At 37.0% G+C, this 13,474-nt stretch overlaps 2 protein-coding genes across 2 annotated transcripts; both read right to left on the reverse strand.

Moving 5' to 3' along the window:
- Positions 1-187: 187 nt before the first annotated feature.
- On the reverse strand, positions 188-6,889 carry LOC121795817 (histidine--tRNA ligase, chloroplastic/mitochondrial-like). Its single transcript, XM_042194437.1, has 11 exons — positions 6,554-6,889; positions 6,263-6,358; positions 4,508-4,596; positions 4,188-4,317; positions 3,499-3,591; positions 3,101-3,175; positions 2,814-2,931; positions 1,828-1,970; positions 924-1,052; positions 596-759; positions 188-450 (listed from the first exon to the last, which is right to left on the reverse strand). The coding sequence occupies exons 1-11, from the start codon at positions 6,860-6,862 to the stop codon at positions 312-314; spliced, it is 1,485 nt and encodes a 494-aa protein (XP_042050371.1). The 5' UTR covers positions 6,863-6,889; the 3' UTR covers positions 188-311.
- A 1,388-nt stretch (positions 6,890-8,277) lies between these two features.
- On the reverse strand, positions 8,278-11,369 carry LOC121793626 (nudix hydrolase 16, mitochondrial-like). Its single transcript, XM_042191659.1, has 4 exons — positions 11,042-11,369; positions 10,237-10,348; positions 9,290-9,373; positions 8,278-8,745 (listed from the first exon to the last, which is right to left on the reverse strand). Exons 1-4 carry the CDS (start codon positions 11,110-11,112, stop codon positions 8,467-8,469), a joined length of 546 nt encoding a protein of 181 aa, XP_042047593.1. The 5' UTR covers positions 11,113-11,369; the 3' UTR covers positions 8,278-8,466.
- Positions 11,370-13,474: the final 2,105 nt, after the last annotated feature.

The following is a 13,474-nucleotide window of genomic DNA, read 5'->3' on the forward strand; positions in this document are numbered from 1 at the left end:
TTCTCTCTCACATAGTAATATATAAACATATATTTTCTCTCTCTACTTAATATATAAAACAACATCCCCTAAAATCATGCCATCACTCAAGTGTGACATCTACCTCACGCGGAGGGAGAGTACTTTTAACACTGGAATATCTGACTTTCAGTTTATTATGCACACTGAAAATAGATCAAGAAAGTAATGGTGAAAAAAGGTTAACTGTAATGGCTATAAATGAAAGGCCAAAAGTATTAGCATTAGAGAAAGAAAAGAAAAATGAGTAGTAATAAAGTAAAACCTATTTCCGGAATTAAAACCTATAACTGTCATTCTAGTTCATCAATTCTGATCTCATACTGTTCACCAGATGAAAGAAGTTTGACACCAACCATGCCTTTTTCCCACTCAGCACTCCCCACTATTATTAGTCTCTGGGCATTCACTCTTGCTGCCCTTTTAAACGCCCTGTCATATTAGAGTCAAGAACTAAGATTGAAAGAACATGGGATGTCTGAATTAACAGCTTTTGGTGCATACCATATGAGGGAATAAACATTCGAAGATTTTTTTCTTTTGATTTATCAGATACTCGGATCAAAAATACACATACCATTTAAGTGGCTTGTTCTCCAAAACCAAGTCGACAGTTTGGCCCTTTTCCCTGAGTCTAGCAGCAACTAGAGAAGCTGCGCCCTGTAGATCCTGACCCAACGAGCAGACAACATTCTGTACCTGGGGGTTAAGTTCTGGAAGAAGTCCCCTATCTTTTAGCAGCTGTAAGAAATATGAAGTTGGGTGGGGATCACAAAATCAAGAAAGATGCTTTAGATGGTTGTAGAAGAAAGGTTGATTTAAGGGAATGGAGTTGTATAGTGGCAGTTGAATGCTGATGCCAAAAAGCCTAATCTGCAAGAGGAGATGGAATAAATTGTACTCACTTCTATAATAACTGCATCCCCAAATCCAAACCCACAAGCTGGGACATCTTCACCTCCAAAAGTGGACAGTAGCCTGTCATATCGTCCACCGCCACAAATAGCTCTCAGCTTTCCTTCTCGATCAAATCCCTGTAAAGAGAACCATGGTATCAGTTGAAAGCAAAAGAATTATATATTCTCTTGTAATTATGATATTAATATTCATTTATCCTGCTTACTTAAGACAAAAGGTCCGATATACTCAAGCTAACAGTAGATCATAGATGGGCTCTCAGTGCATCATTAATGTGAAGGAGAGGAAGAGGGTTGCAAATGAAAGAAAGGGTGGTGAGTGGATAATTATATGGCTATATTATTAAGACAAAATAATGTGTTGAACATGTGCCATTCATACAAGACTAGAAACTAGATGGCCATGGTTCATACTAAAATTCCGCACTTGTTCAAGCCACCAATTATGAAGCTGACCTCTATGCTTTAACTCTGGTTGGTTAGTGGTAGTTATTATAAAACCTGCAGCGGTAAAGTATCACAATTCACAAATATGCTTCCTACCTACCAGTATGAGGTATATTGTTTAGACTGCAACTTCCCTCTAACCTATAAGAGTGATACTTAGAAAAGGCTCAGATGATAGATTCATATGTGGAAGAAAGCTAACATAGTTTTCACTGGGATCACAGATCACTTCAATTTAATCCTGTAGTCACTTGTTTCAGATCTTAAATCCAGAGCTGCTATATTACATTATCTCTACTTCATAGTATAACATTTATGGCCTTAGATGACTTTAATAAGTTGAGGGTGTCATTATTTTGACAAGTTCCAACTATATGTGGAAATCAAGTTAGCCATTAAAACATATAAAGATCTGTTTAACAGATTTACTATAATCTATCCATACCTCAAAAACAATTCCAGTGTAGTAGGCTAGGCCACGGACAATGGATGCATCAAATTGGATCCACTCGGAATAACCGTACTTTTGAGCAAGTGAGAATAGTTGCTTTAACTCAGCAAGGGCCTCAAATGAAGTGCATAGTTTCTCTGTAATGATGCATAAGCAAACAAAATATTAACATTGCAATTTCTTCACATACATCGGAAAATAAAACTGTCTCAGTTTTAACAGTTTTATCTCGTCTGTCAGTCCCAAAGTTGACAAATAACTTTTTGTAACTTCACTCACTATCAGAAGTCTTTGACAAGATATCAAAATACAGAAGAAATCAACCATAATTGCACTGGTCTACCCAGCTTCTACATATCCAGCCCTCCTAACTTAATACTCCCTCCGTCCTACTTTAGGAGTCTCATTTGAGTTCGGCACAGGTTTTAAGAAATACTCCCTCCGTCCCAACTAAGTTGAGACAAATCTTTTGGGCACGGAGATTAAGAAATTGTGTTGAAAAGTAGGAGAGAAAGTAGGATAGATAAAGAGAGAGTAAAGTAGATGGTGGAATAAAGTAATAGTGATTGGATATTTTGTTTTTTGTTAAAAACGGAAATGACTCAACTTAGTTGGGACATCCCAAAAAGGAATACGACTCAACTTAATTGCGACGGAGGGAGTATAAAGGAAAGTTGATGAAAAAAGATAGTGGAATATGAGTCCTACTTTTATATATTAGTTTTATAATAAAATGTGAGTGGAAAAAAGTTGGTGAAATGTGGGGCCTATTACCATTTATGAAATATTCCAACCGGGACTCCTAAAGTGGGACATCCAAAAGTGGTAAACCGGGACACCTAAAGTGGGACGGAGGGAGTATAAGTTAGCCCCTTTCCTCTTTTCTTAGCAGCCTTAAAATAGGATGATCAAACGTCAATCTCAATTTCTATGATGCCAACGCAAAACAAAAATTCACATTATCATGTCTAACATAATACCTTCCAACTCTTCCAAGGATTTCGCTGTAAGGATTTGTAGTAGCTCTTCAACTGCCTGCTCTGATAACTCGGCAGCCCTGAGCTCATTCTTGATGTCATCAATGGGAATCTTCTCCAACTGTTTAGAATGAAAAAACAACCAAATAAAAGCGTAACAAGACAGGTCAGAGAATATAATATTAAACTAAGCATGAGAAAGATGGATGGAAATAAGATGCAAAAAGTGTTTATGTAAAATTACTAAATGTGTGTGCATATACACATGACCATTTCATTATCAAACTGACCTTGTCTATTGTTACACAAACCCTACCAAATAAGCTATCTGGTACTGAGTAGCGTCGGAGCACTTCTTGCAAAACCTGCAAAAAAGCAAGAATAACAATATATTAAGGTAAATCATCACAGCATAAAAAAAAGGAACTGAACAAAATTTCTATCGGTAATGATATACCCCACTCTGGTAGGTAGAAAGGTTTTCACTTAATGTTTGAAGTCTGAATCACAAACTTTGAACTAAATGGCAAGTGATTTAGTTTCATTAAATCAATCTTCATAGCAATGCCTCCCTCCCGAACCCAACCAAAAACAAAAAGGGAAAGGGGAAAAAGAATCATATAAATTCTAATTTTCAATATCCTAGACTCCAAGTATACATCTAAATGAAAAAAATCCACCTTCATACCTTCCGACTTGAAACTTTAAACCCAACATCTGATGCTGTAATTCCAATGCGTTTGAAAAAGGTAACAATGGAAGAAATCAGCTCTGCCTCAGCCTGATAGTGAATGGATCATCAGAAACGATATACTATTTTTTAATCATAGAGCTCTGACTTGGGATTGAATGGCACTGAGAACCTAGATATGCGACAAAATAGAAGATAGTGATACTGCACATCACATATTCAGGTTACTATAGTTTGAAATCAGTCTTGTTTTAATTATTGATCGTGAAGATTCAAATATTCATGCACAGCCAAGTTTGCTCGACAAACTGTCCTCCTTCAAGGTCAACAATCATGTTCAGAAAATGACCAGAAAAAAACCTCTTATGCTGACTCCATAACAGCTAAGAAAATTAGAATCCCTATACAAACAATTCCCAATATTTCCAGACTAGATAACGTGTTTAAAGTTCAAAAATAAAACTGCCTCAATTCAATATAATTGAGAAAACTAAGATGAAAATTAGTCTTGGTAGACTAGGCAGGGTGCAATTTCAGAAAAATAGATAACTCCTTTACAGCGGTAGTAAGTGACAGAGCAAATAATCTGCACGCTTAGATGGCCCTAGGTTCTACATAGCCTTTATGTGGATCTACTCAAAGGAATGTGGACCAAAAAAAAGCTATGAGATAATTAGTTAACTTACTGTAACATTAGGTACACCAATAATATCCATGTTCCATTGGTAATGCTCACGACGGCGTCCCCTGGTCATTCGCTCATATCGCCAGCACTGTCCAATGGCAAACCATTTTAGAGGAAGGGATACTGATTTTCTGGACAGAAAGAAAAAACATGGAGATCAAAATCTGGCATATGTACTTGAGGCTGGATACAAGAATTATCAAAAAAATATTAACTATCTCCAGCACATTCAAATATTTTTGGAAAAAGAACCACAGTGGTCCTTAGGTTACCAAATACCAAATATAGTGAAAGATGAGATATATGATGTCAAAAACTTACCCTTTCTGTAGCACTAGTCTCGCAAGAGAAGGAGTGAGTTCTGGTCTTAAAGCTACTCTACGATTGCCCCGATCCTCAAAGCAATAAAGCTTCATCCATACAAGAAGAAAGAATATTGTAAGTAACCTGGTGAAAAAATTACGAACTCTGTCATAAAAATGTCATCTTGAGATTTTTAAGTCTTTATAGTGCATTTCAGGTTTCTAACAAAATTTAATTTCAGAAAAACTTTAAAACCACCCCAGGTCAGATCATCATCGAACGACTCTTACCGCAATCACATCTCCCATTCCATGATTGAAGTTGCCAATAAACCCATGTCTAGTTACACATTGTTATTGGCTCTGACCGAATGCACACTAAGTTGGCAAAGAATGACCGCAAATAAGAGCACAAACTATTTGAACAAACCACACACGAAAATTACTTGAATAAATGAGTGCAAGACGAATGAAATTGATCTGAACAATAACGCCAACTCCACTTGTAAGGCATTGACCTATGCCAATAGAAGCTACTTCAAAAACACAACCTCCCCCTTTCTAACCTCAAAGGTTATTGAACCTAAAGACTTCTATTCCTGCTACAATACTAGACACTAAAGAATAAAGATGAACACAAAAATCTAAAGATAAGCAACAAAATCTACTAAACAAAGGACTCCTACTCGTAACATAATAACCAACAACTAAAGATAAGGATGAAACCACAGCTTATCGTTATAACCTGCTCCAGGGGCAGAAACAGCCTTGTCCTCATGGTGGACGCAGAACCACCCATGGCAAGACGTCACTCTCACCGTTAACGTAATCTTGTGATGCGGGCTGGCTGGAAACAGGTCGTCATCAACTGTGAAGGCATCCGAACAACTTACCATAACTTGCAAAATTGAGGGACAGCGGTAAGTGAGGCTGTACTTAAGGCTACAGAGGAAACAGGTGTTGGATGCCTGATGACATTTGTATTCCCCATTTGTTACGGCGTTAAATGAATGACAGTAGCAGGGGGCGAAGATGAGTATGGCGCTTAAGAAGGACAAAGATAGAGATAGAGAGAGAGAGAGAGAGAGCAGGGTCTCCGGAGAAGACGGCGGTTTGGAGTACAGTGTAGCATCGTTGCAGGCTGATACAGTCCTGGAGTATCAGCCTTGACAATGGAACTTGAAGACGTGCAATTGGCTTCAGGGCATAGCACGAACAAGTGAACAATCAGCTTGGCCATTTGTACTGCAGAGGCATAACTCATGATGCTCGGATTCTTAAGTTGCAAGTGAATGCTAGGCTTCAATCTGCTGAGAAAAATCCTACATGTTGATGATCAGGAATGTAGCGTGTTTGGGCTAGACAGGCTTCAAAAATAGCAATGCAAACGGAGAAAAAGCCCTCCTGTCATGTCATGTGCAGCGCCTCATAGATATCAATCATTTTTGTCGACGCACCAGGGCGATTAGGTATGAATACAGAGCGTGAGGAGATGGGGGGGGGGGGAGCGGCCCACAAATCAGGGTGCACTAACGATTCAAAATCAGTCAATCTACACTAGAACAATTCCTTTATAGCAATGCACATGGACACTTCATGAAGGGAGAGATGTGTGTTTGGATTAAAGATAGGATGGCACCACAGAAGATCATTATCACACACCAGCTTATTGCCTTTTAATTCGACATTAAAATGAAATACTTATGAGTCGATTGACTTCATGGAAAGAAAACAGCATATTAATCAACATATCATGAAACTAAAACGAGAAAACCTGGTCCTTGATTTCCTCCCCAGCTTTTCTCACAAACAGTGCCTCCGACTCGAGCACGGGAAAATCAACCTCTTCAAAACCGAATAACTGTGATACCTAAAATATTCAACAATCCTCGCACATTTGAGACTACATCCTTTAATATAATAACTCAAAATCCTTCCCTATTGCATAATTGAGAAATCGCAATAACAATATGTTCAGGTAAAGTTATCCCAAGTTGTTAATTTCGTCCAAACAGTGCATAATATATAACCAAATAACTCAATTTTCATAATTTTCGAAAATTACCTCCCTGAAATTCTGAAACAGCCAAGTGCGCATCCGCATTTCTTCAGGAGGGAAATCTCGAGTTCCCTTGGGCGGATTAACGTCGATTTTCTGCGTGAAATCAGAAGAAGGCGGATGGGAAGCGAGAGAGCTGGATCGACCGGTTCGGGCATTATCTAGTTCAGAGTAGGAGGCGGAAGTGGACAGAGCTTTGACTTTGAACAAAGATGGAGCGTCCAGGGGCAGAGGGTGGCGAAGAGAGCGGAGGAAGGCGGCGGCGGAGGGGTGGCGGTAATGGATAAGGAAGGAACAGTTGGTTATCGCACGCATTTTGCCCCAAGCCACTCAGGACTCAGCTCAGCGCATTGCATTAAATTAAATTAAATTAAATTAAATTAAATTAAATTAAATTGGAGAAGAGAGAGAAGATGAAATAACACGGTGAATTTATTTGTTTTATTTAAATCAATAATCAACTATTAGTAGTACAGTACTTACTAAGTTATTCTAATTGATCATGAAATTTGAAATCAAAACATTAAATTATAGTCCTTCCCTCCATCACCTAAAAATAGAAATTCGTTTTTTTATTTTTGGTTCATCTCCTAAAAATATAAATTTTCTATTTATCTTTTTCTCTATTGAGGTGAAACTCATTTTCCAATAACACATTTTTCTTTGTATCTCTTTATTTTACCAATTTTGCATTAAAACTTATCCAATTTCTAAAGTTCATATTTTTGAGAGAGGAGTAATTTTTTAATTATCACATTTATATACTCCCTTCATCCTAGTTGAGGCATTTTTTGGGAGCAGGATTTATTAAATTGATGTGTTAAAAGTTAAAGTGGATAAAGTAAAGTAAGAGAGATGAAGAGTGAATAAAATATTTGAGAGATAATAAAGTTTTTGCCAAATAAAAAAATGACCCAACTATTTTGGGACAATCCAAAAAAAGAATACGACTCAACTAATTTTGGACAAAAAGAGTGCAAAATATCATCTTTTAGATTCAATGATATTCGATTTTTTGTTTGATTTGTTTTTTAAAAGATTGATTTTTTGTGTGATTCAATTTTTGGTAAAAATCGAATAGCAAAACCGAATGTTCACTCTTACAATTACAATGTGTAAGAGCATTTACAATAAGTCAAAACCCATCTTACAACCTATCTTCAATTTCCTTATGCCATGCAGCCTAGCTCTCAGACCATCTTCAGTTTATTTATCTATCAGTGCATCTTCAGTCTATCTCACTATCTCTATAATTCATTTTAATTGTTAATCAAAATAGTATAAAATAACAAAAATTAAATAAATTAAAAAATATAGAAAAACATTTAAAAATGCTAATAAATAAATAAATTCAAATGAGATTGGTGCACACAATATGACGCTGATCTCGCGCTGATCTCTCTCCGGCTATGCCCACTCCTCTTGCAACCGCTGATGATCGGCTCTCCGTCTGCAGTAGGAGCCGATCGAAGGGTGGCCAATCGGCACCCCTATTGCGAATGCTCTAAGAGCTTGCCCATTAATTGTCAAATGATTCTAACTTGTTAATATGTTGTGCAATCACTGAATTTGCTCAACTAAATATACAAAAGAAAAAGAAAAACCAAATACAACCTAGAAAAAAAAGAAGCCCATTTTGATTGTATGTATGGTGTATAAATATACAATTGTTGTACGATGAATATGATATCTGCACATAGCAATTTGCAGAAGAGCCAAAAAGTAGGAGATTCTGTCAAAAACAATGCATCTTTTCCAACTCTTTCAAAATGTAGACGAACTCAACGAAGGTTCTCCAAAATGATTAGCTTATCGCTCTCATTGAGAAATAAGGCTACATATAAAAAAGGGAATATTGAGACTAAAATGAAAACTGGCACCAAAATCAGTTTTGTGGTACCATACAAGAAAATTCGATTCTAATCTGATGGAGAGTCCTTGCTAGGTAAAGTACTGATCATACCATTGGCATACCACTTTGAGAAACCTTCTTCGAGAGCCTCTATCATCCAGACATGTCTGCAGCATCTGGTGGCTTCAGGGATGCTCAGCCATCTTCTTTCCCGGTGGCTTTTCTCTGGCCAATACTCGAGTTCCTCCTTCACATGCAAAGCATACATGGCAGCTCTGCATAAACCTTCCGGGCTACACTCGTCTTGGAGGGTTTTGCTCTTGAAAGGATAGCATCCCAGATAATGCTGGAGACAAAAGAATCAAATTAATTTTAAATGAGTTACAGGTTTTGATATTCACCGAAGCATGAAGTATACTAGCCTCAATAAATACTAGTACTACCTCATAACATAAACTAGCACCTGATTATTTGACTAGACCATGAGTGCCTTGGCATATGTTATGAATGAATATGATCAACAAATTCACATCGACAAAAGGCCAAAAGGGAGGGTTCAGATCCTTAGTCAGATAGATACGGGGAGTTGTCCAGAAAAGACTGATGAAACCCTTCGGAAAATACATGTGTCTCTTGATTTATGCTTAAATTGGATAAGATGAATTAATGGGAATAAAATGATTATTTATGTTGGGTACGGATAAAGAGCACAATTTCATCCATGTGTAAGATTGTTACTTGGAGTATATCATATAATGTGTTGCATTACAAATGATGTCAATCTAATACCTCCATGAAACGAGGTAGTTAAAGATAGACACTTGCATTAAACAAAAACCACTAGGCAGCAAAATCGAACCTAAGCAAAAAGAAGAAGTGTTCTTTCTTACCACTAAATCACCTCTTACTCCAGCCTCTTCCATGGCTTCCCTTTCAGCTGCCTCCTCAGCCGTCTCATCATTCTCCCATCCACCCTAGGAAAAAGATCAACACCGACATGCAAGAAAGTGGGGTATCAAGCATATGAGAGAAAGTACACAAAGATCCCCAGGATCCATATTCAACTCCAATTATGCTACAGGATCCATGGTTTCCCTGGATGACGAGTGACATGACAGGTATTTCGTCTATTCAATCAACCATTCTCTGTCTCATGTAGGAGATAATCAGTGCCCAGTGTGAACTTGAAAAAAAAATCCAAAAAACTTTTGCTAGTACCATCACATGCTGGAAGAGAAAAGTGAAATGAAGTATATCTACTATGGGTCAAGGGACTGAAATGTGCTCTAACCAGTTCTCCGAAAATCAGATGCGACAGCCAAGACCACATGCAAAACCGAAAATGCTATAGTTCATTTGAATTGAGGAAGAGTATAAAAACAACTAAGAACTCATCAAAAAGCTCATCCATGATATACATCACAAAGCTCAAAACAACTAGAGAAATATAAATTCAAAAGGATTACAAAAGAGAAGGGGAAAAGGAAACATGTGACTAGTTCCAAGTCTCCTTGCATCATTCTCATCCACATTTCACAAGTCAGTGCTGCGTAACTCTTTACATGACCCTAAGGTTCAAGTCCAAAAAAGAGAAGGAACAGTCTTTCTCTAATGCCAACTCCAGGTAGTCTAATTATCTAGTAACTAATAACATATATTCAACAACAACAGAGTATGGAGATGCTTACAAGAATGTTTCAAGTAAAATGACAGACAATACCAATTAAAATCTTCAGTAACAGTACAGTTAAAACATCTTAGTTAGATAAAGCTGAACCACAGACTGCTTGGTTGATGACTTCCACTTATCTGAAAATGCATAGGTGACAGGACTCACCTTTGGAAACAAAAGACCAGGTCCACTAGTTGAATTGATCATCAGCACCTCTACAACCTTCTCAGGTGAATCATCACCATCTTCTGAATTCCTGAATTTGAAGGGAATACACCTGGAAAGCAATCTTACTAATTAAAACAGATGATGCATGATTATACTAATCAAGTTATCAGAAATGAGGAATCAACTGGAGATTGCTAGGACACTTCAAAACCTAAAATTGAAACCACCATATCTTCACCGGCATACAAGAAGGCATCTAAAAAAAAGTGAAAACAAGCGCATCACACTGAAGTAATCATAACTTCTATTTTCATATAAACTAACAGAGAAACCTCAATTTATCTTCCCTGTCTTGGAAGCGCACCACTTTATCTACACTAACATGAACTCAATTCAACCACTCTTATCTAACAAAAGGTACAGAAAGAATGAATATCACACCATTTTTTTGTGCCTTTCTTCCTCAACATTGTCATTAACAAATCCTGATCACTCGAACAAACTTGCACCATTACAAATCCACAGAAAAAAAAAACCAATTTTGCCGTCGGGTTTTCCTAATAAAACAAAGCCCACAAACCCAAACCACCATGACAACCAAATGAACCTCAAACTCCAAAAATTCCTATTAACCACATTCCAAACACCTACACGTATCCGAAAAAAACAAAAAAACGAGCTTTAAATTCCCACGATACCCTAATTCAAATTAAATTCCTCATGCAACCAAAAGCACATCAATAAACACACATGCATGTAGACGTCGATACGCCACAAAAATGAACAAGAATAACGAAATTACCCAGCAATGAGGCGGTAACCATCCTCGTAGCGCTGCTGCTGCCGTCCAGTCCGCGCTACCAATTCAGACATTTATCCGAAAAATGGAACAGAAATCTAGGCTATATATAGGAATCAGAATATGGCTTTCGGATTTACGAAAACGAAGTAACAATCCATCTGCAAAGAAGGAATCCCTCAATTTCTCGGCAACATTTTTTGGAAGAGAAGAATTAAAACCTTTGAATGGTGCGAGCGTAACGAAAAAATGGGAGCATGTTTTAGGGGTAAAGAATTTGCAATTACAAATCCGCAGTCAATTTTGGTGCAATCGTTATTGGAAAGGTCGGTTAAATAATGGCTGCGTTACCCTTTAAAATTTACAAATCATTTATCCTTCTTTACTCTGTATTCCCTGTCGATCTCGAAAGTACTGTATCAATTCGAATAGAAGAATTTAATCAAATTACAATATTTAATTCAGTATATAATTTTATTTATAAATTATAGAGAAACGAAATTTTTTTTAATATTATTTCAGATAAATATTTAAATCTTTTTTAGGGAAAATATTTTAACCTAATATTTTTATGTACTCCTATAATAAAAAGATTTTATTTCAAATTTTCGTATTTTCTAAATTTTTTTCTTTTGAATTATCAGTTTTCTTCATATGTAGGAGTATAAAAAATTTAGAATTTTGAAATAATTTTATATTATCTCGAAATTAAAAAATAGTATTGAATTTTTTAATCCAAATCAATTCGAATTTTATACGAGTAATACATTAGAATTTGGATTTTAGAGAGGTGTGGCCTGTGTGTGAGGCCATCCACAACGATGTTCATATACCGTTCCTAAACCGTTCCTTAAACTACTATTTGCGGGCCCCACTGTACTTTTTTACTCCATTCCTTAACTAAGGAACGGAACATGTAACCTTCCGTTCTTTAACCGTTCCTTAAATTACTATTCATTCAATTTCATTTTTTTTATTTCCAACTCAATTCAATTAAAAAACACATTTTAATAAAAAACAAACACACTTTATTAAAAAACACACAACATTAAAACAAAGTTACAACTTAAACTTAAAAAAATAAAAAGCACACACTTAAAATCCTAAAAAAATAAAAGTACACAATTTTAATAATTTCATCCGCCAAAGTTTGCCCAAATGTGCTTGAAAGCGTATGAAAGTAACAGAGAGGCTCTTTCGTACGTATGCACAGAAATTGATCAATGCAAGCGCTCGGTCAAGACACCATGCTTCTTAAGTCCACTGGAGCACATGGTCCAGGAACTCAAGAGAACATACAGTGCTTCAGTCGTTGGGCACTCTCAACTCCCCTTTCAAAAAATAATATAAATCCCTCAACCCGAATACTATGAATTAGTATAGGGAAGTGGGGTCGATCCCACAGAGATGGACTCGCAAAGTAGTGCTCAGAGGCTTTGGACAAACAAATGGCTGCTGCCACGCAAAAGGGTTGAGAATTTTAAACTAACTCTAGACCTAGGCAGGAAATGTAAATGCTAGACCTAGGACATATTAAACTTGTAAATTCAGACTTCAACAGCAAGAAACATAACCACTTCCTAGACAGTGTAAACAACTACCTAATCTAGCTAAACAGAAGATAACTGAAAGTGGGGACCATAATTCCAAAAGTGGCAAGTACGGAAAAAAAACTGCAGATAACAAACTCTGACGCTAGCTCGCAGCGAAATGTATCCTCTCAACCGAATTAAACTTGCAGATGAACAAAACAGAGCACAAAGCGAGATTCGAACAGAATATAGAAATTTGGTCGTCGGAAACTTGCCACAAAACGGAAACACATCAGATCTGCGTACACTAGACGGAATGAAAGAAAAACTCGTAAACTAAGCATGAAAATCAGATCGAAACTACTCAGATTCACGTCAGAATACTTGATCCACTCCGGATCCAAGACATCCGAACCCAACAACCAACAAATCCAGCAAATCCAACCAAAGTTCTTCCACAATCCAACTCCAACTTCCCAGATCTGACCATTAACCTATAATAACTCAGAAAACAGCTGCGAAACGCATCCAACTCAGACAATTTAAAACACCAAAATCTCAATAAACGAAGCAATCAAACTAGAAATCAACACAATCACCATAACTGAAAATCAAACTTGCATTTAAACCAGAAACTATTTGGTGAAAACAGAGAACCGAGCTTCGAACAACGAAGCTCGGCAGAGTAAGTAAAATACGGAAAGCGGAAAATAAATTGTTTCTTCGCTCCTAACAAGAGCGGTGTTACACCATATCGGAAGCTAAGATGAAACCCGAACGTGTGAACTGAGATCTCCTCAAACTAGTATCAAGTGTGTGTGTGGGAAAGTGAACTAGGCAACAAGCTGTGGTGAGGTCTCCACCGAGAAGATCCCTCCAGCTTGCATGCTTCTGCCTTTTATAG

Source organism: Salvia splendens, chromosome 3 (assembly GCF_004379255.2).
Source record: "Salvia splendens isolate huo1 chromosome 3, SspV2, whole genome shotgun sequence".
NCBI lineage: Eukaryota > Viridiplantae > Streptophyta > Magnoliopsida > Lamiales > Lamiaceae > Salvia > Salvia splendens.